The following is a 26755-nucleotide window of genomic DNA, read 5'->3' as shown; positions in this document are numbered from 1 at the left end:
TGGTAAGTATTCATCCTTTCTGATGGCTGAGTAATATTTCATTGTATATATGTATACCACATCTTCTTTCTCCATTCGTCTGTTGATGGACATCTCAGCTCTTTTCACAGTTTAGCTATTGTGGACATGGCTGGTATAAACACTGGGGTGCAGGTGCCCCTTCAGATCACTACATTTGTATCTTCGCAGTAAATACCTCTAGTGCAGCTGGTGGGTCATAGGGTAGTTCTATTTAACTTCTTGAGGACCCTCCATACTGTTTTCCAGAGTGGCTGCACCAGCTTTCATTCCCACCCACAGTGTAAGAGGGTTCCCCTTTCTCTGCATCCTCATACAGTTCTTTATAAAAACAACTTTCCTCAACACTTAAAGTAAGTGGCTTCATTAAAAAAAAAAATAAATAAGAAAGCTTAGAGGCACCTGGGTGGTTCAATTGGTTAAGCGACTGCCTTCGGCTCAGGTCATGATCCCAGCTTCCTGGGACAAGAGCCTCGAATCAGGCTCCCTGCTCAGCGGGAAGCCTGCATCTCCCTCTGCCTGCTGCTCCTCTTGATTGTATGTATACTCTGTCTCGCTCTTTCTGTCAAATAAATAAATAAATAAAATCTTCAAAAATAAAAAAGCTTTGTAACCTTTGAGATACATATAAGTTCAACATACTTGAACAGGGCATGTTTTTAAAGTGTATCTTATTAAAAAAAAATTCCCAAGATCTAATAATTACTTCATTCTCCTGAAGATGAATGCTCTGTCTGGATAGAAAGGATAATGAAGGAAATAAACATATGTTATCTTAATAAACAGAAATCTTGCATTTTGTATGATGCTTTGCTGATAACAAAGCTTTTCATATACACTCCTTCATGGAAGCTTCACCACAAATCTCTGAGTTATTATCTACATTTTATAATGGAGATAACCTGGGCTAAAAGAACTAGAAGACTTGCCCAAACTATTTAGACAGAGCAACTGATTCCCAGATCTGAGTTCTCTCCTTGGGGCCTTGCCATAATGCCGATAGAGCACCAGCATTATTCAAAAGGGTGGTATTTGTAGGTCTCTTGACCTAGCATCTTAACGGGAACTAAATTTTCACTCTAATCAAAAGGATTTGTGGGCTCCTACTGGGCTCTCAAGAATATTAAGATTTATCTTAGGAAAAAGAATCCTGGGACAGGTCTTTCTTATTCTGAAAGATAACCCTAACTTGTTCTCTTGAACCCTAACTTATTCTAGGAAGCAATGGAAAATTTGATCACTAAGGATGAGGATCAATCTCCTCTCTCCATCTTTCTCACAGTGTACCGCATTTGGAGTAAATACTCTGTGGGCTCTACATCTTCTTATAATAAGCAAGCATTAGTTGTGGTTTTGGGTGCTGCGTGGTTTACTGAAGTGAAATGATCATTCCCAGCTTTTCTAGCTCTCTCTCCTACCTTGTTCTCATTTCTCCAACCTGAAAGCATCAGCTTTAAGAACAGGATTTACATACCACTGCATCTACATTCTTTGGGTTGCAACGACTTAACATATTTTGAGTGCATTGCTTGTGCGTTCCTCAGGGCACCCCTGGACTCATCATATTTGTAAAACTGGATTTCTCTTCTCTTCTCATCTGAGAGCAGGTGGACCAAGACAGTTCTTTGGAGGCTCAATGACTGATTTCTCCTGAGAGAGACACATCTCTCTAGTCTGCCAAGGAATGAAAAGTCAGACAATCGCATAAATCATTTTGAATGTTGCCAAATAAATTCCACCAACTGCTACTGACAATAATTACAGTATGTCACTGGGAAATGTGGTTTTCTTCTAGCATCAGGCTTTAGCCATGTCCTGAGTGCCGTGAAAACGACACAGGCAGCTCTCCCCATAGCAATAACCGATTTCTCACGATCCAGGAAAGGAAGGGGTTGAAGTGCTTCTTTACCTTGAAATGTCTGGAACAGGATACCAGGGAATAAGTAGGAACCACTAGAATTTACGGCTCTTTGCTTAAGGCACACTTGTCAACTACTCCAAAAATTAGGCGAACTGGTGATTAAAGACCACCATTTTGTTATAAGCAGGGCTGTGGGCTCTGGCCGAGGAGAGGCACAACCTGTTGTAGCTTACCAAAAGGAAAGCTCTTTGGTAAGAATGGAAAGTCCTGAAAGCCAGTATGAGAGTCTGCTCCCTGGGAGGCGATAGCATCCCAAGTCTACTAGGATTTTAGGTTCAACCCCAAGACTGGCTTTCATACAAATAGGACCGGGAAGTCACATCAAAGGGCCGAGCACAGCCATGGGCAAAGCAGCTGGGTGAACCAAGTTAGAAAGAAGACAAGGAAAGCTGCAGAATGGCGAGAAAAGGCAGAGACGCAGAGGAGGGATAAGACGGGAGGAGGGAGTCGAGGAGGGAGGGGAGAGAGGAGAAAGCCGAGCGCGGACGTCAGGAACAAAAGCTCCAGCGGAGTCTGGCGGAGGCACTAGGGGAGCATGGGGTGTTTTGAATAATTATTAAAATTAGCATGTGTCTGCGCCATCCTGTGGGTGTGGCGCAGAGCGGAGTGTAAACTCCAGCGGGGCCGGAGCAAACATTGGATTAGCGGCAGCAGCGGGCCAGCCTGCCGAGGAGTGCGGGGACCAGCGCGCGGCACGCCGACCGGCACGATGGCCTCGTCTCAGGGGAAGAACGAGCTGAAATTCGCCGACTGGATGGCAACTCTGCCGGAGAGCATCCACAGCATCCCCCTCACCAATTTAGCCATCCCAGGTAGGTGCGCGGAGGCTGCCGACGGGGCGCTCCACCTGCCCCGCCCTGCATTATCTGCCGCGAAGTGGGAACTTGCCACGCTGCCCGAGGGAGGGAAACTCGTCCCCAGGGGTGGGTCTCCGGCCAGGCGAGCGCGCGCCTGCGAGCCTCGGCCCTCTGGCGTTTTGCAAACCTCTGGGGACCGTGGCGCGGCGAGTCAAGGTGACTGCTGTTGCACTGGGCTTGGGAAGCAAGCAGGCTGCACGAGAGGGCTGGGGCAGGGGGAAGCCTCGGCTCTAGGAACCGCCTTGCGCCCCCTCCCACGGTTCTCCTCGCAGACTTGTGGGGGTGGGGTGGGCGGGGGCGATTTCTCGGACTGTGGGGTGACCGAGCGCGGTGAGCGCTAGCCGGTGTCCTGAGGGCTCGGCCCCGGCTCGTGGACCTCCGACTCCATCCCTGCCACGGAATGGAGCGGATTTGGTAGATTTCTCGGTTAGAACCTACCCGAGTCGTTAATATTCGTCCCCAGTCTCCTTTAAAGAGACAAAGCGCTTCCCTAAGAGCGAGGAAAGTTCAGGGACCTGCGGCGGCGCGATCGCTGCCCTTGACCGCGAGCTGAAGGGAGCGAGGGGAGGAGGGCGCCGCTTCCCGGTCTGCCGGGTGGTCACCGTCTGGATTCTGTTTCAAGTGCGGGTGGCGGCGTGCAGCGCCGGGGTCAGGAAAGCAAACCCTTGCGGACCGTGCGTCTGTTGCTCGGGACAGAAGCCCGGCGGCGGAGGGGTGGGATTCGCAGGCAAAACCAAAGGGGAAAGGGGAGCACGCGAGTGTCCAGACAGCCTAGAAGGGAGGAAATCCGGGCAAAGCGAGGAAGAGACGCGAGGGACCCTCTCCAGAAGCTTCAGCATGGCGCGCGGGGCTCAGATCAGAGGACTAGCCAGGCTTCCTGGGCAGGAGCGTGCAGTAGCCCCTAGCTCAGGTGTGCAGAAGAGACGGACGTTTCAGGTCGGAGTACTATGGTGACAGCTGGAGACACGGCCAGACTTCGTTACCAATTTGACGTTTCACTTGGGTTGAGGGTGCAGATGCCTGATTTTCCCAGGAGCCGGCCAGAGGGCAATTTACCCACGGGTAGTCCACCCCCCCGCCTCGAGCTCAGCCCTGTTATCAAGTTCAACCTTTTGGTCTGTCTCCTCTTCATCTACCCCATCCAGCGCCCCCTCTCAGCCACTGGAGGAAAGCATAATAAAGAGGAAAGGGGAGGGAAAAAAAAAAAGGAAGAGAGGGGTTCCTTTGAAAAAATCCCAACAGGTTCTAACCAGCAGCTCTGGAACTGATCAGTAACCTAAGTCAATGGTCATTAGTCAGGTGGGTGTTTGGATGCTATGACAGGCACAGGCTGCACTCAGCACCAAGACCTGAAGGAAGGGTTTTTCTCCTTATGCCCTTCCTCAAGAGGTAGCTTCCCAAGAGCCCAGGTGTCTCTGAGGAAAAGAACAACCCAGCTTCTCCACTGTGCGCTTAGCCCTGCTACCTGGGTGAGCCTAGGGATTGCTCTTTTGAAGAAGACAGTAGAAAGTACACAACTTTGTTGGCAAAATCTCGCTCTCACTTCCGCAGGCGTTCCTATCCTCGTTGCTTCCTTTTTATTTGGTTTTACACAGTTGCTTTCATACAGTCTCACCTGAACACTTCCGTACATGTAGGAAGTAATCAAGGCAAGGACTCTGATGCCGGCCTTCTGATGGGTGAATTGCCAGATACACAGGGAGTTAAAAAGCCCAAGTTCACATTGCTAGTTATCAGGGATAGTAGGATACTGTGTCAGAGTCTACATTACATTTCTGTAATTCTTTACTTTTCAAAGCCCTAGTATGGACACCAGATCAGAGAACTCTTCCCCAAACCTCATCAAGGAGCAGTGCTGGTACTATTAACTCCATTTCATAGATATAAAAACTGCAGCTTGGTGAAGGCCAATAATTTACTCCCAGAGCAGTGATCTGACCCCTAAAGTGGTCCTTAGAGAAAGTATCCTAGAAATTTTTGAGAGAAATGCTTTGGGCTTTGTATCTGGATGGCTCAGAGCAACAGCTACTAAACAGGGTAAGGGGACAAGGAACTAGGCATTAATAGGACACAGGGCAATTTTCCTTTTCTCAAGTGAAAACCCAAGGTCAGAGACTGATACTCTGCTTGTCTTCCTGTGGAGGCGTAGGGGATAAGATTGGGAGGCTTTGCATGGGATCCGTTTTGAGTGTAATACGAAGAGGGGTTGTGGCATTGGACGCAGTGGGAATTTTCACTGCTTTCTCAGCCCTTCTTAATATGATTCTCAAAGTGAACCCCCTGCAAAGCCTCGCATTCTTATCCCCAATACTTCTAAGAAGAAGAAGAAAAAAAAGATGTTTTACCAACTCCACACCCCTGAATTTCCCCCATGCTTTTGTAAAGTTGGTTTGGTAGATCCATGTATATAAATCTAGGTGTTAAAATGGGTTTGGTACTTTTCTGCATTACTCAACTCTAAGAATTTTCGGAGGAAATAAGACATTCAAACTTTGATAGAGAAGACTAATTGGAGACTATTAAACACTAATGGAATAATTGCCTTAAAATCATGCTAATAGCTTCCTGGCTGCTACATGTTTACTTGGCCAGTTGCTACAGCTTGAATTAAGTAATTATCTCCACCATTTAAAACCACTCCTGATGCGCCATACAAGTGTTTCTGTGGAAGGCAATGACTGCTCCGTCATCTTCAAAGTTCAGGTTTTTCTTAGGTGAAGGAACTGGGGAGTGAAGAGCCGCTTAATTAAGAGGCCACCCACTTGGGGCAGCTGACCCAGATCACCCAGGGCTAGCGCAAAGAACAACAGAACAAGGTGTAGGTGTGTGACACTCCCCACCGCGAGTGCCTTTCTGGCTTCTCTAAACATTTCTCAAGTGTCTGCATCTTCAGTGCTTTCAGAACCAAATTGTTTACAGGCTGTTTGCATTTAAATAGTCCCATGATTTGATATTGACCGGCCTAACTAGTTGCTAGTAATCTGTATTAGTAGTTTTACTTCCAGTTTACCTTTCAAAGGCATGGTGCTGTCAGAATACATTGACAGGTGCTCAGATTCTCGCCTCATTTGTCTTTTCTTCCTGTCTCTAATGACACCAAGCGGAATTTTCATTCATACATGTTTTTTTTTAAACAATATCCTGGCATTTGGGGTTATGAGTGATGCTTCCTGTCACTGCAGGCAGGTGAGAGAGAATAAAGAGAAATGGAAGCAGGAAGACAAATGGTGAAATTCAGGTGAAAGCGAGTCTGATGAATTTCTGACACCTTTGCAGAAGAGTTCTAACCTTACAATCATGGCGTCTCCAGAACCACAGTGAAGAGATGCATCGTGGGAGTAAGCAAGCTTTTTGCTTGATCTGGGTAGGGTGTTGGTGATCTGGGTCTAAGAGAGGGAGTCATTCTGTCCAAAATCTGAAAGATTTTGAGAGGGTTTTTAATTCCACAGATGGTTCTGCCATACATATTCTGATAGCATGATGAAAATCTTCACATAATACAGCAAACTGACCATGTAATAATGAAAGATTGGCCAAAATATTGTGGTATTGGAACTCAGAGAGAGTGTATGTTTCCTTAGTGTTGGAGTTCACGGAAGGCCGAGACCTCCAGCTGACCCTAACTATGGACCCCAGCAATCAGTCTCCTCACCCCCTCCCCTTTCCTTGGAACATACTTTCTACCCACTGTCCCACAGTTGGAGCTCTTTCAAGGATGCTGCCCCAAGAGAGTAATTCCTTATTAAGACCATTTGGTGGTACACGTGACTGAACCCAGGCAAGGTCTCTCTATATAGAGTCTTAAGATTCCCATTGGTGAGTGTGAAGATCTACTCTTCCTGTAGCCACCCCAAACAAGCCTCATATATATGTTTTCTTGCTTATGAAATGTGCCACCTACCAGCCTGGGGTGGCCTGCTTTTTTCTTTAGTCTGTTCATGATCTCTGTGTACAGGGGTTAGTTTTCGAGCAGACACTTATTGTTGATAGTGCTTTAGACAAGGAATACAGAAATGCTTTGGAAATCAATCATGGTACCTGATGATTTTGTCCATTTCTTCCAGAAAATACCAATGGCAATGAAAAAGAGCAGTTTTACTTAGAGAAACTAGATGTTTATACAGCTCTGATTTCTGTGTTCTTGTGGCTGCTTTTATTAGTTTTTCCTTTCTTTCCTCACAACAGTCTCTTCTTGTTGCCAGTATTTCTGGAGCCAGCTGTCTTCTTCCTTTTCTTTGTAATTTACTGTTTCTATTTTGATTAGGTTGAGACCATCTAAAAGGCAAATCTATGATTGTGTCTCATTGTACAAATTTCTTTTAAAAAGCAGGGTTTGTTTTTGTGTGTGTGTTTTTTTTCCCCCATCATTTTAGTCAGGATGGCATTATAGAGTTAATCTTTGAAAGCAATCAAAAAGAAACAAAATTGTTTAAGTTGAATACCTTTTTTTGTGTTGCCTTTCCATTTCCTGGTTTTGTGTTTGATTTTGCTAAAAAGGAAAAATTAAGTATCCGGAACATCATTTATTCTAGGACTTTTTCTTGATGAGTTGAACTGCATCACCACCTATTAAGATAAAGTGATACTGATGCCATTTTACAGCTTACAAAATGTGTTCTCATTTACACCCATGTTTTCTACATGTTGTATCAGTAAACCTCCAAGGCCTTGCTACTTAGAGTTGAACAAGGGGAGGTAGAAATGTATCTCAGATTCCACCTCTCAGACCAATTTAATCATAATCAGCCTTTAACAAGAACCCGAGGTGACTTATGTGCACGTTTAAAGTTGGAAAAACACTGCTTTAGGGTAGTTCTAAGGGGATCCTTTATGTAAGTGGCAGAGCCAAATTTAAATATACATCTTTGACTAAGCTCTTTCTTTTGGACCATGCAGTCTATTTATGAGTGTTCAAAATTATAATCAGGCTTAGAGCCAGAATGTAGGTATTTGACTCAAAGCTAATGGCCCAGGTTGGGAACATACTGATAACTCACATTATAGTTCATCATGCACCTTGAACATAAATGTGACTTAATTGCTACCTAACTGTTCAAATTAGGTCGCTGTGATAAATGTAAAACTTTTCCCCTCATTTCCTTAAAGTACTGCTATCAGCCATCAACAACACTTAAAATTGGCCCATTTGGAGATGCTAGTGGTCGCTAATGGCAATTCAGGAAACATCCCCGTGTTGCTTCTTTATCCATTTGGTCTCATTCTTTGTTGTGTTAAAGGCTCAGCTACTCTTGTATTTATGGGTTACTCTTGTATTTATGGGATTATGAGTCATTCAATTTATCTAAGAGCTAAATTTTTCAGTATTACTCTTGAGTAAAAGTGGTATCACGAAGACAAAAATCAGCATCAGAAAGCCATCAAAAACAAAGGAGAAACAGTAAATTGGTTTTTTTTTCTATTAAAAGGGAAATGACCAACCTTGTCTGTATTTGCAAACCATGCTTCATTTATCTGAAGCATGGTTGACATGAAATAGAAATATAAATGTGGTATTAACAAACTTACTTGAATTTTAGTTATTGAACATAATCAGTGTTTCAAAACACTTGGCATTTAAAAAAACCCCTCAATTTGCTAAAATGAATAACATTATGTTTTTATGTTAGGCCTTACACACTTTACCCTTATGAAAATTTCTCATACCTTTACTTAGAGTTTCTCATATTGAATTCCAACCCCACACAATCAAAATGGAAGGCATGAATTAGAAAGAAGAGGAATGAGGCTGTTGAGTGCCGTACATCAGCAGTGATATAGGGAATATTGATGAGGGAAGGCTAAGAAATGAAGACACAAGGACACAGAAGGTAGGTTTTCCTAAACCCTACCATCCCAAAGCAAAATCAGAATCACGTTAGATTGTTTGTTTTCACCCTTCCCAAGCCCCTGTTTAAGGGACTTCCAAATAATTCTAGAAATCTCCAGACAAATTCTTAAGTATGTATTGTAAGCCAGTTTGGGGGACTACTACATACATGGTATCTGCCAAGTTTTGACGAGTTATCACTTTTACTGACGGGACATCTAGAGGAACTGTGCTTCCATAACGTTTATACCTAAAATATCACTGCTCCTGGCAGTCCCACTAGGGCCTTTGCTATGTCTGCAGAGACCCAACACTGAGGATGTTAGTGTGTCACAAGGGCCCTGGATTCCACTGTGGTCAAAGGCTCCCAGGGCTGGGTTCCCCACTGTAGAAGCTACAGGACCCACCTCTGCTGACCCCGCCTGCCATCACTGCTAGAGTTATGATTGTCAACACTGACAGAACCCTTCAGTCTTTCTACCTAGGATGGATGTCAACAAAAGAGCTTTTTAAATTTATATTGATTCTTTTGTTGTTGTGCCCTTACCCTAGGACTCAGGTATGAGTTTATGAGGGCTGGATGGAGGATAATATGTAGAATAGACTTTCTTCTACTCTCTACATTATTCTCAATTTTAGCCCACTCTCTGAGTGCACATGTGTGTATGTACACACATATAGTGTGTATTGACTTTAACTACTTTTCCAAGGAACTCGTTTCCTCCTCCAACCCCCTGCCCCCCGCCCAGTAGGTAGACCTCTGGTAGGTGGGACCTAATTAATCCTAACTCCAGACAGGTCCAGGGCAAGAAAGCAGTTGGGGTCCATATTGTTCCTGGTGTGCAGCCTTTTAGAGCATAAATAGAGCCAAATAAACGGACACACCTAAAGTAATTGCTAACACCTTCACTGTTTGAAAGCAGAATGGTAGAGTAAGAGATGTGCTCTGACCTTAAAGAAAATGTTAAATCTCATGCATATGTGTGTGTGTGTGTATATATATATATATGCTCACAGATTTTAACTATTGTTAATCAAAGGGGTCAGCTCTGTTAATCTAGAAGTTACCTATTACTACCAATGATGCCGCCTCTGACCTAAAAGCATTAGTTTGGGAAACTGGAGAACGTGTCCCTTTAATGGGTACTCAAGGAACTTCTAGACAGAAGCATTTGATACCTTCAAGAAGCTTATATATTCTCTTATTTCTCCTTCTTTGGGTGGATTAAGATCTAAGATTAGAGGACAGAAAAGTATCTAAATTATATATTCCAGAAGGCAGGGATGAGTGAGAGAGAAATTTACCATGCTTCAGATCGAATTCTGCTGCCAGAAGCTTTCTCTAGAGCCATATGCTTTTATTATGCTCTATTAAGAGAGGAAGATGGGTCGGGAAGAGGGGCAGGAGGAGACGGTTAAACATTCTTGAGAAGCAGCCAGGATTAGTCACCTCCGGAGACCAGGTACTGAAGCAGATGGCACACTGATCTGTTAGATATGCTCTTGTTGTGTCCCTATATTTCATCACAGACCCTGGAAATGGACAGCTCTGTTACCACTTTATCTTAAATGCCAACTAATACTATGTTTCACATAGAAGTCTTTCCTGTGAGTTAATTCACAGGAACCAGCCATGTTTTTATTTTTTTTTTTTAAATTGTATTTATTTATTTGAGAGATAGAGTGAACGGGTGTGTGTGAGAGAGAGAGAGAGCAGGGCAGAGGGAGAGGGAGAAGCTGACTCCGTGCTGAGCAGGGAGCCCAACGTGGGACTCGATCCCAGGACCCTGAGATCACGACCTGAGTGGAAGGCAAATACTTCACCTACGGAGCCACCCAGGCACCCCGGAAGCAGCCATGTTTATCCTTAGTCAATGTTACAAATGACGAGTGTTCCTTGACTCACTTGGGGAATTTATTTTATGAAGAAAAGTGGACTATGACGAATGGCAATTCTAGTGGCCTGCTAGGCTTTCCTGGAAGTCTCCTCTGGCTTGTGGGGTGGTGAGGAGGAAGATGTACTCAAAGGTATCCTAACGAATGGGAACTTCTCTCAGTGCATGTCTCAGGCCACATTCCCCTGTGGAGGAAGGAGGACAAAGAGGAAAAGGAAGACCAGGGCTGTCTTTAGCAGAGTTAGCTCTAAACACACTCCTGCACACTCCTGCCGTGTCCTGCTCTGGGTTTTTCTCCAGGGGAGCGGGTGGGGAAGGTGGTCAAGAGGTTGTAAAAATACTGACTTGAAGGTTGCTAGAAGGGAAGGCTACAGAACTAAGTTTTTTTTAGTCCTTATCACCCCCCTCCCCCACACCCTGGTCCTTATTTCTCTTCATATCTGCTCCAATTCTTGGGTCTGGCATTTGAGTCCCAGTCTTGAAAATGTCCTTAATTCTCTTATCTCACTCTTTTTTTGTCCTGCTTACCTGGAAAAACTTCAACTCCATCAACCTGGAATTTTTTTTTTTTTTTAACCTATTCCAATCCCAGAAAACTTCAGTAGCTAAACATTACTGGGGTTGCGGGGGGGGGCGTCAAGAAATTACACAACCTGGATGTCTCAATTCACTTGAAGTTTCTGACCATATATCTTATTTCCTATCTCCAGTAAATTCATTTTCCCGTTCTCTGAGACGACATTTTCGTCTCTTTTCCTCCTCGTATCGGCACTTCCTTCTCACCTCACTCTGCATTTATGGGCTCACTTTATATTTTATATATATAAAAAAATACATCCAGAGAAGAACTTCCTCATTTTCCCACTATTAACCCAGCAACTTACCTGCAACAATTCCTGCATTTTCTTTATGTAGGAGAAATTCCTGAATCTGCCCCTCCCTAAGTCCACCTTCTCTACTTGTGGTGTGGATCCCATTCACTCAAATCTCCTCAGTGTTTACTCCCCAATTCATCCTCTGTCTCTCCGGTGTCACTATTTTTCTCTACCTCTGCTGGATCACTCTAGTCCGTACACAAACATATTATTATTGCCTGTTTTAAAAAAAAAAAAAAAGCCCTCTGGCTCCATACCAGCCTTTCTCTCTACTGTAGCAGTTCTCTGTGATGGCTATAAAAACTATCTTGTCTTGAAATTATTTCCTCTAGCCTGTGCTAATCTCATTATTTCCTTACCATGGCACTAAAATTGTTTTTATCAAGGTTGCTAGTGATCTGTATTTTGCTGAAGTTAATGGTTAATTCTTTATCATCTTATTTGATCTTTCAGCATCATTTGATGTGTATGACTACACTTCAGTTCTTAAACATGCTCTTCCTTTAACTTTTTATGACGCTTTTTAAAATATTGTGCGAAAAAACATAGCACGAGATTTACTTTTTTTAAGTGTACAGTATTATTAGCTATAAGTATAGGGGTGTATAGCATATTTCTAGGATGTTTTCATCTTGCATGACTGAAGCTTTCTATCCAACAAATAATAGTTTTTCCTTTCTTCCTCCCACCAGGCCCTGGCAACCACCATTCTACTTTTTGCTTTTATGAATTTGACTACTGCATGTAATACTTATCCTTCTGTAACTGGCTTATTTCACTTATCATAATGTCCTCAAGGTTCATTCATGTTGTAGCATATGACTGTTTTCCTTCTTCATGGCTAAATACTATTCCATTATATGTATATTTCACATTATGTTTATCTGTTTGTCCATTGATGGACATTTAGGTTGTTTCTATATCTTGGCTGTTGTGATAATGCTACAATGAACCCAGGAGTGCTAATAGCTCTTTGATACCCATATTTCGGTTTTTTTTTTGGGGGGGGGGATAAATACCCAAATATAGAACTATAAGGTCATAAAGTAGTTCTGTTTTTATTTTTTGAGGAACTGCCATATTGTTTTCCTAAGCACCTGCATCATTTTACAGTCCCACCAGTAATAAACAGGGGTTCTGATTTCTCCACATCTTAACTAACACTTGCTTTCTGTTATTGTCTTTGATAATGACCATTCTAACTGGTATGAGGTATTCTCTCATTGCAGTTGTGATTTTTAATTTCCATGATAACTACTGATTTTGAACATCTTTTCATATACCTGTTGGCTATTTGTATGTCTTTTTTTTTTTTTTTTTTTTTTTGAGAGATGCCTATTCAAGATTTTTGCCATTTTTTCATTGAGTTATTTGGTATTTTGCTATTTGGTTATAGGAATTAATTATGTGTTGGAAATCAATCCCTTGCAGATATATGGTTTGAAAATACTTTCTCCCATTTCATGGTTGCCTTTTTATTCTTTTGATTGCTTGATTGCTTTCTTGCTGTGTGGAAGTTTTTTAGCTTGTGGTCCCACTTTTCTGTTTTCCTTCTATTGTCTGTGCTCTTGGTCTCTTATACCAGAAATTGTTGCCAAGCCCAATGTCCAGAAACCTTTCCCCCATGTTTCCTTCTAAGAGCTCTACTCTTTCAGATCTCATAATTAAATCTTTAATTCACTTTGAATTAATTTTTGTACATGGTGTGAGATAAGGGTCCAGTTTCGTTCTCTCGACTGTAGATATCAAGTTTTCCCAAGTTATTAAAGAGCCTATCCTTTCATCCTTGTCAACCTTGTCAAAGGTAAATTGACTGTATATGTGTAGGTTTATTTCTGGGCTCTCATTTTGTTCTGTGGATCTATGTGTCTGTCTTTATACTAGTACCATACTGTTTTGTTTACTGTAGATTTGTAATATGTTTTAAAACATGAAGTGTGAGTCCTCCAGCTTTGTTCTTTTTTCTCAAGATAATTTTTGCTATTTGGGTTTTGTGTGTGTGTGTATGTGTGTGGTTTCCTATGAATTTTAGAGTTATTTTTTCTGTTTCCATTAAAAAAATAATTGGGATTTTGATGGAGATCTCAGTGAATCTGTAGATCAATTCAGGTAGTCTGGACATTAGAATATTGTCTTCCATCCATAAACAGGGGATGTCTTTCCATTTATGTGACTCTTCAGTCTGTTTCACACAGTTTTCTGAGTACAAATCTTTTACCTCCTTGGTTAAGTTTATTACTAAATATTTTATTCTTTTTAATGCTGTTATATGAGATTGCTTTTTTAAATTTCCTCTTTGGATAGTTTATTTTTAGCATATAGAAATGAGACTGATTTTTGCATGTTGATTTTTGTATCCTGCAAATTTATTAACTGCATTTATTTGAACAGTTTGTGTTTGTATATAATCTTTAGGATCTTCTACATATTACATCATATCATCTACAAGCTGAAATCATTTTAGTTCTTTCTTTCCTATTTGAATGTCTTATTTTTCTTGCTTAATTGCTGTGTCTAGGTCCAGTACTATGTTGAATAGAAATGGTAAAAGTGGGCATCCTTGCTTTGTGCCTAAGAACTTTTAGCTTTGAGTATATTTTCATGGACTTTCCATATATGACCTGTTTAATGTTAAAGTCATCCCTTTCTATTCCCAGTTTGCTGAGTGTTTTTAACATGAAAACATGTTGAGTTTTTATCAAATGCTTTTGCATTTGTTAAAATAATCATGTATTTTTTATCTTTTATTCTGTTAATGTGATGTATCACATTGATTTTTTAAAATATTTTTCTTAATATCATACTATCTTTGCACTCTTGGGTTAAATCTCACTTGACCATGGTGTATGATCCTTTTAATGTGCTATTAAATTTGGTTTGCTACTGTTTTTTTGAGGAGTTTTGCATCTTTAATTCATCAGGGATATTGGCCTGTAATTTTATTATCTTGTAGTGTTTTTGTCTGACTTTGGCATCAGAGTAATGTTGGCCTCCCAAGATGAGTTTGGAAGTGTTAGTGCCTCAATTTTTTGGGGAGAGTTTAAGAAAGACTGGTGTTAATTCTTTAAATGTTTTGTAGAATTCAGCAGTGAAGCAATCTGATATCTGGCTTTTCTTTGTTCAGAGGTTTTGACTATTGTTTTAATCTCCTATAGTTATAGATTTGTTCAGATTTTCTCTCTCTTCATGATTCAGTTTTGGTCAAGTGTCAAGTGTTTCCAGGAATTTATCCATTTTATTCTAGGTTATACAGTTTAGCGTATAATTTTTCATATTAGTCTTTTTAAGTCCTTTTTATTTCTGTGGTCTCAATTGTAATGTCTCCTTTTTCATTTCTGATTTCATTTGTTTAAGTCTCCTCCTCTTTTCTTATTTAGTCTTCCTAAAGTCTTGTCATTTTTCTTTTTTACATTTTCAAGAATCCAACTCTTAGTTTTGTTTTCTATTTTTCTATTCTCAATTTCATTGATTTACTCTCTAATCTTTATTATTTCCTTTCTCTTACTAACTTTGGGCCAAATTTGTTTTTAGTTTCTTGAGGGTCTAGAATTAGGTTGTTAGAGACTTCCTTCTTTTTTAAAAAAATATTTTATTTATTTGAGAGAGAGAGAGAGAGAGAGAGAGCACATGTGCATGTGGGGGAGGGACAGAGAAAGAGGGAGTAAGAGAATCTTAAGTAGGCTTCGTGCCCAACACATGAGCCTGATGTGGGGCTCCATCTTACAACCTAAGATCATGATCTGAGCTGAAATAAAGAGTGAGATGCTTAACCAACTGAGCCACCCAGGCATCCTAAGACTTCCTTTATTAATGAAGCAATTTGTTGCTCTAAATTTTCCTCTTAATAATACTTTTGAGGTATCCCATATGTTTTGGTGTGGTGTCTTCAATTTCTTTTGTCCTGAGATATTTTCTATTTCATTTTTTTAAAAGATTTATTCATTCATTTATTTGACAGAGAGAGAAGTAGACAGAGCAGCAGGCAGACAGAGAGGAAAAAGTAGGCTCCCCATTGAGCAGGGAGCCCGATGCAGGGCTCGATCCCAGGACCCTGAGATCATGACTTGAGCCGAAGGCAGACACTTAACCAACTGAGCCACCCAGCTGCCCCCCGAGATATTTTCTAATATCCATTTTAATTTCTTATTTGACCCAAATTAACCAAATTTCTTATTGGTTATTAAAGAGTGTATTGTTTCCATGTATTTGAGAATTTTTCAGTTTCATTCTACTGATTACTAGTTTTATTCCACTGTGGACAGAAAAAACACTTGATATGATTCTAATCTTTTAAATTCCCTGAGATCTATTTTGTGGCCTAAAATGTGATCTGTTGTGGAGAATGTTCTGTATGTGTTTAATAAGAATGTATATTCTGGGGGCATCTGGGTGGCTTAGTGGGTTAAGCCTCTGCCTTCAGCTCAGGTCATGATCCCAGGGTTCTGGGATCAAGCCCCGCATCAGGCTCTCTGCTCAGAGGGAAGCCTGCTTCCTTCTCTCTCTCTCTGCCCCCCTCTCTCCCTACTTGTGATCTCTGTCAAATAAATAAATAAAATCTTAAAAAAAAAAAACAAAAGAATGTGTATTCTGCTGCAATTGGATGGAATATTCTATATATGTCTGCTAGGTACATTTGGCCTATAGTGTTCAGGTTCTCTATTTCCTTATTGATCTCTATTTCCTTATTGATCTGGGTGTTCTATCCATTCTCCAAAGTGGAGTATTGAAATTTCCTATTTATTTCTCTTTTCAGTTTTGTCAATATTTGTTTCATATATGTGGTACATGTATATTTTTATATATATAAATATGTATATGTATATGTGTTAGGTACATGTATATTTATAATTTGTATATTTTCCCTGTGAATTGACCCTTTGTGGTTATATAATGTTTTTCTGTCTCTTGTGATAGTTTTTGACTTAAAGTCTCTTTTCATTGTTATAAGTATGGCTACCTCTGCTCTCTTTTAGTACTATTTGTATGGAATATCTTTTGTGATCCTTTCATTTTCAGCCTATCTATGTCCTTAAATCTAAAGTGATTCTCTTTTTTTAACAACACATTAAAAGGAGCATGCACCATTATCAAATGGGTTTTATCCCTGGAACGCAAAGATGGTTTAACATATTCAAATCAATAAATGTGATATGCCACATTAGTAGAATCAAGGATAAAAAATATTATTTGATGATTTATATATATAATATATATTTATTTTATATATGTTTATATATATAACATATTATATATATTTTTTCATCTCAATAGGTGCAGATCAATAGATGCAGATAAAGCTTTGACAAGCTCAATGCCATTTCATGATAAATTCTCTCACCAAGTTGGATATGTAAGGAACATACTTTAGCATAAAATAAAGACCATATATGATAAAACCACAGCTAACTTCATACTCAGTGGTGAAAGCTTTTCCTCTAAAATTAGAAACAAGGGTGCCGCATTAACCATTCCTATTGAACCAAGTATGGAAGTGCTACCCATAACAATTAGGCGGTAAAAAGAACTAAAAGGCATCCAAATCAGAAAAGAAGAGTTGTGTGCAGATGACCTGCTCTTATATATGAGAAAATCCCAGTCTCAACTATAAACCTGCTAGAACTAATAAAAAAATTAAGTAAAATTGTAGCTTACAAAAATCAACACAGAAAAATCAGTTGCCTTTTATACATTAACACCAAAGTTTTTGAAAGAAATAAAGAAACAACTCCATTTATAATAGCACAAAAAGCCAATAAAATACTTAGGAACAAATCTAACCAAAGAGATGAAAGATTTGTACATTGAAAGCTATAAGACATACATAAAAGAAATTGAAAAAGACAGATTAATGGAAAGGATAGTATTTTCAATAAATGATGTTGGGAAGACTGGTATTTGCATGAAAAAGAATGAAATTGGGCCTCTATCTTAATCATACACAAAGATTAGTTCAAAATGGATTAAAGACTGAAACGATAACACTCCTAGAAGAAAACATATGGAAAAAGTTTCTTGACAGTAGTCTTGGCAATGACTTTTTTGGATGTGACACCAGAAGTAGAAGAAGTAAAAGCAAAAATAAATAAAAACAGGACTACCTCAGACTAAAAAGCTTTTGCACAGCAGAAGAAATAATCAACAAAATGGGAGAAAATATTTTCTTTCTTTTTTTTTTTTTTTTTTTTTTTTTTATCTGACAGAGATCACAAGTAGGCAGAGAGGCAGGCAGAGAGAGAGGAGGAAGCAGGCTACCTGCAGAGCAGAAAGCCTGATGTGGGGCTCGATCCCAGGACCCTGGGATCATGACCTGAGCCGAAGGCAGAGGCTTAACCCACTGAGCCACCCAGGTGCCCCAAGGGAGAAAATATTTTCAAACTGGATCTCTGATAAGGAGTTAATTTCCAAAATATAAGGAACTCCTCTCAACTCAATAGCAAAAAAACGACCTGATTAAAAACTGGACAGAGGACAGTCTATGCAGATAGACATTTTCCAGAATAAACATACAAAGAGCCCACAGGTACATAAAAACATGTGCAAATTCACTAATCATCAGGGAAATGCAAATCAAAACCACAATGAACTATCCCTGAGTACCTATTAGAATGGCCATTATAAAAAAATACAATTAACCTGGCTAGAGATTCTGGAGGCCTCTTAAACCATATTTGTGGATCTGTCTTCTCTGGGCTTGTCTTTGTAGATCCTTCACTAGAGGGCTTTGCTGGTTCCTTCCCGCCACCCTGCCAGCATCTCATAATCTTTCAGTCCCTTTCACATCTGTTATCATGCCACCCCGCTCTTTTTTGGTTCTCAGCAGTTCCAGGCATCAAGAACGTGCCGGTTCCCATCAAGAGGCAAGCAAGGCAGTAATCAGTTTCTTGGACAGTCCCTTGAAAACTCAGAACGTTGGACACGTGCTCTGCTCTTCTCTACCCTCTGGGGGGAGAAGCTCCCAAGCCATATTAGCCTCTGTCTCTGGTATTGCCAGTCCTCTGGAGCAGCAACAAGCCATCCAGCTTTCTTGTATTCAGTGGCCCCCAGGCATTTCGAATGTGTTGGGTTTTCCATTAGGTCTCTGAGACCCATGAGGCAGAAGGCAGTTGTTGGGCTGCCGCTTCTCCCCTCGAAGTCGGAACATTAGAAATATTGTCCAGTCTTATCTTTCCCTCTTCAAGGAGAAGCTGGGGGTTTACTCTCAATCATGTGGCACTGTGTTGGGGGAGAGACTAAGACAGGAACATGCCACAGATTTTCCTACCAGCTTCAATGCTGCACTCAAGTGGGATGCAGGAGCCTCTGAACTCGTGTCTCGATTTCCTACAAAGCAAATTAATTCATGTGTTCCTGAATTCGTGTCTCCATGGGGGGAAAAAGGCTTTGGGGCTTCCAATTCTGCCATCTTGCTGATATCACTATCTTATTTTTTCAACTTTACTGGCTCTTTCCTTTAGGTCATCTTTGCTAGCTATGTCCTCCAGATTTCTTCTTTGATTTAGAGATTTGAATTGTCCTCCAGACTGTCACCAGTCTGCCTTCTTCCACTTCTAATGATGCCTTCTCCTCAGGATACATCCCCTGACCATGCTAGCCAATGCAGCTTATCTCTATCCTCATAATTTTTCCAACAATTGCTTGATCTATCCTCTTCATAGTGCTTTTAGTAACAATTAACTCCTCTAGTTATGTATTTATTGTGTGTCAACTGCATATTATACAAGCTTCTCAAGAATAAGACCTTGTCAATCTTTCCAAATACCCAGAGTATGTCTGGGCTACAGTCAGTGTGCAATAAATGTTTGTTGACTAATAAAAGATGGTATAAGAGGGGGTTTGATTTTGTACAAAGACCTCTGTTCAGTTGATTTGAGAATAAGGCAACCCAACAAAAGTATTCAAGGCAGATCCATTATTTGAATTCCTTATAAAGTACTGACCAAAACCAGGTTAATTTCAACAAAAAAATGATCTCCATGAACACTAGTTAAGATTAACGCTAGTTAAGATTATACTGCACAATCCAGTGTTCTGTGAATAAGACACATGACAATTGAACAAAGTGAAGTAGAAATTTGTTTTATATGGCAATTTATGAAACTATGTGTTCAACCGGTTATCTTCTATTTTTATATACTAAGTTGATTGGTTATAATAAAGACTTCGAAGAAATATCAGATTGGACTGTGACTTTAGGAAAAAAAATAGCTGTGCTATCCTTAGCTCAGGTTTCTGAGTTTTGTATTCTAATCGCCTAGAAGTCGTTCACAAAAGTATGACCTGTATAATAACATATTTAACCAAAATATAGTAGTAATACTATATTCCGCAATCTTTGAATATTTTATTCCTTATTAGCCTCCATAAGAAATTTCTATTAAAATACAACAAAAGTATTCAGGATAGCCACAAGGCAAAAAAGGAGGATCCAAATAGAAACCGATAGAACAGATTTTAAATGCCATGTGCAGAAGATGTCAGAGCTGGCATTTAATTTCAGAAATGTGTCAGCATGACTGAAGTCCAGAAAAGGCAGAGACTGAAACAAACAAGACAATACCAAGATCTCTCCTCACCATGCCTGCAGCTAAAAGTAGTACAAGAGAGCCTAGAACATTGCTTGGGACAGATCATGTAAAATCAGCAAATGATAACAAGAAATAACCATTCCCTACTTCAGGCAAAAGATAGTTTAAAAATTCAAGTTCTGGCTTCAAGTGCCTGGGTTTACACCCTGGCTTTGTCATTTATTAACTCTGTGAATTTGGGAAAATTATTTAATCTCTCTCTCTTTTCCAGGTTAGTTTCCTCCTCTAAAAAGTACAATAGGTTGAGTACTTTATAGATATAGTATTTCTTGTGCATGGAAATGTTTTCAAGTGTGTTCAAACTTTTATGCCAAGGCAATATGTATCTCCATGTACTAAGGAAAAAAAAACAGACAAAATATTAGAGAAGTAAACAGTCATTTCTAGAGATTGTAGAAATTGAAGTATAAAGACATGTAAATGTCACAGTTTCCAAAAGAGGAAAAATGGATCCCAGCAACTTTACATGGTAAGATGAATGGTTTGTGGGTAATTAAAAAGGACGTGACAAGGGTTGCTTGGGGGGCTCAGATGGTTAAATGTCTGCCTTTGGCTTAGTTCATGATCCTGGGATCCTGGAGTCAAGCCCTGTGTTAGACTCCCTGCTCATCAGGGAGTCTGTTTCTCCCTCTTCCTCTCCCCTCCCTTCCACTAGTGCTCTCTCTCTCTCTCTCTCTCAAATGAGTAAATAAAATTTGGGGGGGGAAAAATGGAAGTGACAGAAATCTATGTCCTGGGTGGAAAAGTGAACTGCCCGGGAAATATAAGACCCCAACTACAGGCGCGATTTGCAACCACATCTTGGGTAAGTCACTTAACTGCACTGGGTCCCTGGTGTTACCTCTGCAAGACAGTACAACAGCTGATATTGTGGGCCTCCTTGTCCCAACCCCGTCTCTGCCACTTACCAGCTAACTCAGGGGAGCTGCTAGAGACTCCGAATTACCATTTCCTCACCTCCACAATGGAAATAATGGCAGTACCAACCTCACGTTCTTTGTTGCAAGGATCAATATATATGTATGTGTATATGTGGTATATCTGTCCCAGAACAAGTGCTCAGTAAATGTGGTGCTTTTGATCATTCCATTGCTTCTAAATAGCCTCCTTTACTTGGTTAACAGGGTCCCTAGCAGGGCCTACCTGGTTCTCTGCCTCTCTAAGCTCCCCTTTATTTGCCTTAAATCTTCCTGCCTTTTCTCTCTTCCCTGTTCAAGTTCAGCCCTGCCTTGGGTTCCAGAACCAATCCACCCATCCAACAAGGGAATGTGAAGAGGCCTACTTCAATGCTTACCATACTGTGTCCAGCACTCCGGTTCTCTGATGCAGCTGAGTACAGAAAATGGGCTGTTGTGGGAGGAGCTGTGTGAGGAACACAGAGAGGAGACTGGATCTCTCATTGGTGGAGAGGTTGGCTAGGTGGACACAGTGACAAGAGTTTGGGAGGATGTCCAGGTCGAGAGAGGACAGTGACCAGCAATAGTTCTGGTGTGGCAGAGGGAACAGGTTCCAATATATGGACAGAGATAATAGAAAATCTACAAGCAGATTTTCCAGGAACACAGGAAAGCTTCAGTCAGATTAGACTTCCTTGGACAAAGTTTACTTGTCGGTGTTTGAACTTTGGACACCACCTAGAAAACTAGGTTTTCCCAAGATTAAGCTCCTCAGCCCCAAACTCTACCCATATCATAGGATAGAAAGAATTCCATAAGATTCCATAAACTACCCAGTTTAGACTGCCTTGTGCCTGAATGAGCACTCTCTCACTGTGATTTATGAGAAAACTGCTCATTGTTACAAGTTGGTACATTAGGTAGCACAGCCTAAATTTTAAAATGACTTAGAAAATTGAAGATTAATTGAAGTTATTCTAATGAGCTTTAACAAGAATCAAACTAACAAAAGAAAAACAAATTAAAATACAAAATATGTAACAGCTGGTCAACAGAAACCTGTGGTTTTTGAGTAAAAGACTTAGGACAAATTGTCACTAGAAACTAACTATAAATTAGTAGTGTGACATGGTGGCCCACAGGTCCATACATGCTTGGGCTGTATGGCTAGCTACAGTTTCCAGAGCAAGGGATGTGATAGCCTGGCTGGCTCTGACTGGCCCGAGCCTCTACAGCAGCTTGGGTCTCTGTTCCAGGCTTCAAACTCACACAGATGTTGGAAAGCTGCAGTGTTTTAGGGGTAGCCAAGGAATGGGGATCATGGGAGGGCTTTACCAAGTCATTGAGTCTGACATTTCTGGGAGCAAAACCTTAAGCAATGTAGCCACCTCTCTTCAAACACATGAAGAAGAGGTTTGTGGAGTTCTAAATTAAAGCAACCGTAAAATAGAATTCAGGCATATTAAGGTTTTGGCAAGCTGAAAGGAAAGGGGGAAGCCTATATCAATGTGACTTTTAAGTAGTGAACTCGCCCTTTCCAGTAGAAGTATGTAAAAAGAGGCCAAACCTCTGCATTGACCCAGAGTTTGAGCTAGACAACCCTGAAGGTATTGCCTGGTTCTAAGATCCTGTGTGGTTTGGGATATGTTACTTAGTCTTTTTGAACATCTGTTTCTTATATGACAATAGAGATAGGAGTAGGACCCATCTTCATGTGGCTGTTGGGCAAATTGAGTAACTGATATGCAACATTTAGCATAGTGCCTGACCCCTAGTAAGTTTTCAGTGCAGGAGTTGTGAATTATAAAAGTTACCTAATGAATTCTTCACAGACAGAATAAATCAAACCTTCTCATGAACACTATTCTACTTTACCTGTCCTCCATCTGTAGCATATTTTTGGTCTTTTACCTTCATTTTTTATAGTTTTATGTATTGTTTAATTGCCTAGAAGGATTTAGCAATCTCTTTGAGCAGGCAGGATGTGAACTGAAAATTGAATACAGCATGAACAAAGCCCATTTTAATTTAGGACCTGTATATTATTTCCAGGCTGTTAGATTAAGAACAATATTTTGGCATATCAGTAGAAGGAACTTATTTTTCTCCTGTGTCAGTGTAATTATTGAGATTGACGTCCTGTGATAGAAGATGTGCAGATTCCAGGCCACGATCATTCCATTATCCCTACATAGACTGGGATCCCCTGGGCCTTCCCTGAAGTCAGGATGAAGTTAGGCCCTGACTTCAAGCAACGTTCTGAAAGGAGAAAGCAATAAACCTGACTTCAGAGTTTTAAAAAAATGTTTCCCTCCGTAAAACCAGCTTATTCTTCTTTTCATTATGTCAGTGGACAATTAATCTAAGGGCAATTTAAACAATTTAATGGGGGCACACTATAGTATTTGGCAATGGTATTTGCTTATTCAGTGTTGATAAAATGAAAGATGGGTAATAGAAAAAACTGCTGGACTTGAGAGCTAGAAATGTATGAACAAACATTTTGCAAAAAGTTGCTAAAAAACGAAGTTGTGTGGGGTCTCCTGGGTAACTCAGTGAGTTAAGCATCTGACTCTTGATTTCAGCTCAGGCCTTGATCTTGCTTAGGTCATGACATGATCTCAGGGTTGTGAGATCAAGCCCTGTGTGGCGCTCTGTGCAGGGTGTGGAGCTTGCTTGAGGTTCTCTCTCTCCCACTCCTTCTGCCCCTCCCTCACAACTTGAAAGTGTATGTGTGTATGTGTGTGTGCATGCACTCTAAATAAATGAATGAATGAATGAATGAATGAATAACTGTGACTCACGGGGACAGTAACTCAAACATGGCTCACCTACTTTGGGCTCAATAATTCAGTGAATGTTCATGTAAATATTAGAATATTGTAGTGTGTGTGTATATGCGTGTGTGTTTTAGGGTCTTAAGTTACCCATTTTATAGGTATCAAATATTACCAAGTCAACCCGATTAAGCATTGAGAATTAAACATGTAAAATTAACTTCCCATCTTTCCCCCACCATCCCCTGCACCTGACAAAATGGGCATTAACTTTTTCGGTGACTGCTGTTTGGATTCCTGGGTGGAGCATGTCTCTCAACCTCTTTGTGTTTATTTTCCCACCTACTTAGACAGTGATAGCAGTAACTCCTTCCTTAAAAAGTGATTGATCCTATTTTATCCTATTTTAATGCATTTGAAGCCTTTATAAAATGTGTTGCATAATACCAAGCTCAGTAAAATTAGACTAAATAATTATGTGTGCATTTGTGGTGCAGACAGTATTTTGGATAGAGGAGGGTAATAAAAATGGGAATTCAAAAATCTAAACACCCATGACTATGAATTCATATAGGAAAATAATGGGATTTTTTTTTACTTCCAAAATATATAATCTGATTGACCAGTTTTCAAGATGTAAATAGCATTTTATACATATATAAATTCAAAGATTTGTAATTTAAAAATTATGGTAAAATACACATAACATGAGATTCACCATTTTAACTATCTGTAAGTGTGTGGGTCTTTAGCATTAAGTACATTCACACTATTGAGAAACCATCACTGCCATTCATTCATAAAAATTTTCATCTTACAAAACAAATTTATTAATAAGATTTAAAAAATTATTGTAAAAATAATTTTATCTTTCTCCTATAAATCCCTTTTGATATTGCAAAGCCATAGTATATATTTTAACATACTTGTATCAACAATCTTTTAAGAAAGATGGGGAATCAAGGCTTAGAGACACTTGGTAGCTTGCTAGCTCTCACTCTTCTGATGAACTGGAGAGTCAGAACTGGAGCTCAGGACATCTGGCTTCCAATGTCATATTTTTCTTGCTTAATCCATTAATAATGCAAAATGAACTCTTTGCTGTTTCACCTGTGTTTAATCAACTGGGCTTATTTTTCTTTGTGCTAACCCATTGTAAACTTTGTTTTGCTCTCCAGGTTCTCTTTTAATCCCTGTATTTCAGATTTGTATTTTTTTCTGATGAGATCATATTAGGTGCACTTTAATTGAGAGCCTTTTTGCTTTCAATTATATATACACACACATACACATCAGGTTCTCTCTCTATATATAGAGAGAGAACCTGATGTTAAAGTGAATCTGCTCAGTGGATACGTCTTGAGAACATAATGTGAAGTGAAATAAGCCAGTCACAAAAAGACAAATATTGCATGATTCCACTTGCCTGTGTTATATCTAAAAGAGTCAAACTCATAGAATCAAAGAGTGGTTGCCAGGGGCCTGTGTTGGAGAAAGGAACTGGGGAAATCTCAGGCATTAATAGAGTTCCCGTTATGCAAAATAAAAAAGTTCTGGAGATTCATTGTACAACTTAATAGATTAAATAGACTTAATAGTCTGAATAGACTTAACACTATTGAACTGTACACATAGAAGTGGCTGACAGATAGTAAGTTTTATGTTATGTGTGCATGTATTTTTTGGTTTTGTTACCATAATTGGGGAGGGGGGCAGAACTTGCCCATTCAGATCATGCTTTATGGGTTTTGACATAAACACCTGGAGGTTTGCTCTGCAGTTTCCTGCAGTGTTGTAGTTCTCTGAGGCTCTAACACCAAGAAACAGCATCTTGTTTAGCATTGCTTCTGGCTATGAGACTAATAATCTTGCTTTTCTCTCTTATTTCACTCATGATTTCGCTGATTGGAGATGGCCAAGTCATATTATCTTCTTAGGTCTCTGTTTTAGTGTAATATCAGACTAATGTACTTTGGCATCTTGAGTATCCTGCTGGTAAGGATTAGCAAAATAATATATGACAAGGTTTCAAATTCTTTCTATTGGAAACATCTTTCTGGGTTTATAAAACAGGGGTGGGATTATGGACATTGGGGAGGGTATGTGATTTGGTGAGTGCTGTGAAGTGTGTAAACCTGGTGATTCACAGACCTGTACCCCTGGGGATAAAAATATATGTTTATCAAAAAAAAAAAAAAAGAAAATAAATAAAGTAAAATAATTTAAATAAATAAATTATCAATAAAAAATACCAAAAAAAAAAAAAACCACATTAGGATTCCCATTGCCTAGAGTTACATACCAAGGACAGTTTCTCTTCTTGGATGGAGCGAGTGGCACCATATGACAACTTGGGCAAGATCAGGAGTCTCTCATTTAGAAATTATATACCAAGCAATGTATCTCGGGCTGTTCTCAGGGCTGGTAGTGGAAGTCAACAAGCTAAATCAGGCAGTTCCATTCAGTAGTAGGAAGGAGACCATAAACAACTGCAGAGAAGAGACTTTGAAAGAATTGTCAAAAAACTGTAAGTTGTAAAATAAAATATGTGTATTTATTTGGGGTCTTACAGACTGCAATCTAGCAGACAGATTCAATGAAAATCAAAACTGAGCTGGGAGAAATAGTGTAAAATGGCAGAGAAGTAGCAAACCTTATTTTAGTCTGATCCCAGAAATTCAGCTAGATAGCTATTGAATCATTCTGAACACCTGCAAACTCAACTGGAGATCTAAGAAAAGAATAGCTGCACCTCTACAAATAGAAAAGCAATCACTTTCTACAAGGATGACAAGACAGAAAAACTTACCTCAAAAAAGGGAATAAAAGGCAGTACTGACTGCCAGGGACTTAATCAGTATGGATATAAGTAAGATGTCAGATCTAGAGTTGAGAATAATGTTGATAAAGATACCAGCTGGGGGGAAAAAAAAGATACCAGCTGGGCTTGAAAAAAGACACTAGAGAATCCCTTTATGGAGAAATAAAAGAACTAAAATCAATTCAAGTTGAAATATTAATGAGATGCAATTATTAATGGATGCAATTAAATGACATGAAATTAAAAATGGAGGCTCTAACTGCTAGGATAAATGAAGCAGAAG

General features: G+C 39.9%; 1 protein-coding gene across 1 annotated transcript in view; it reads left to right on the top strand.

Moving 5' to 3' along the window:
* Nucleotides 1–517: 517 nt before the first annotated feature.
* The window catches only part of PLCXD3 (phosphatidylinositol specific phospholipase C X domain containing 3), a 174073-nt gene continuing 147835 nt past the window's right edge, over nt 518–26755 (top strand). Inside the window, exon 1 of the mRNA XM_045079512.1 lies at nt 518–2751. Within this exon, the coding sequence (XP_044935447.1) occupies nt 2649–2751 (103 nt within the window). The 5' untranslated portion in view covers nt 518–2648. The remainder of the gene's footprint in view (nt 2752–26755) is intronic.

Source organism: Mustela putorius, unplaced genomic scaffold (assembly GCF_011764305.1).
Source record: "Mustela putorius furo isolate JIRA1106 unplaced genomic scaffold, ASM1176430v1.1 tig00000407_pilon_pilon_pilon, whole genome shotgun sequence".
Taxonomy (NCBI): Eukaryota; Metazoa; Chordata; class Mammalia; order Carnivora; family Mustelidae; genus Mustela; species Mustela putorius.
Note: the sequence above shows the minus strand (reverse complement) of the source record. Positions and strands in the feature narration are given on the sequence as shown.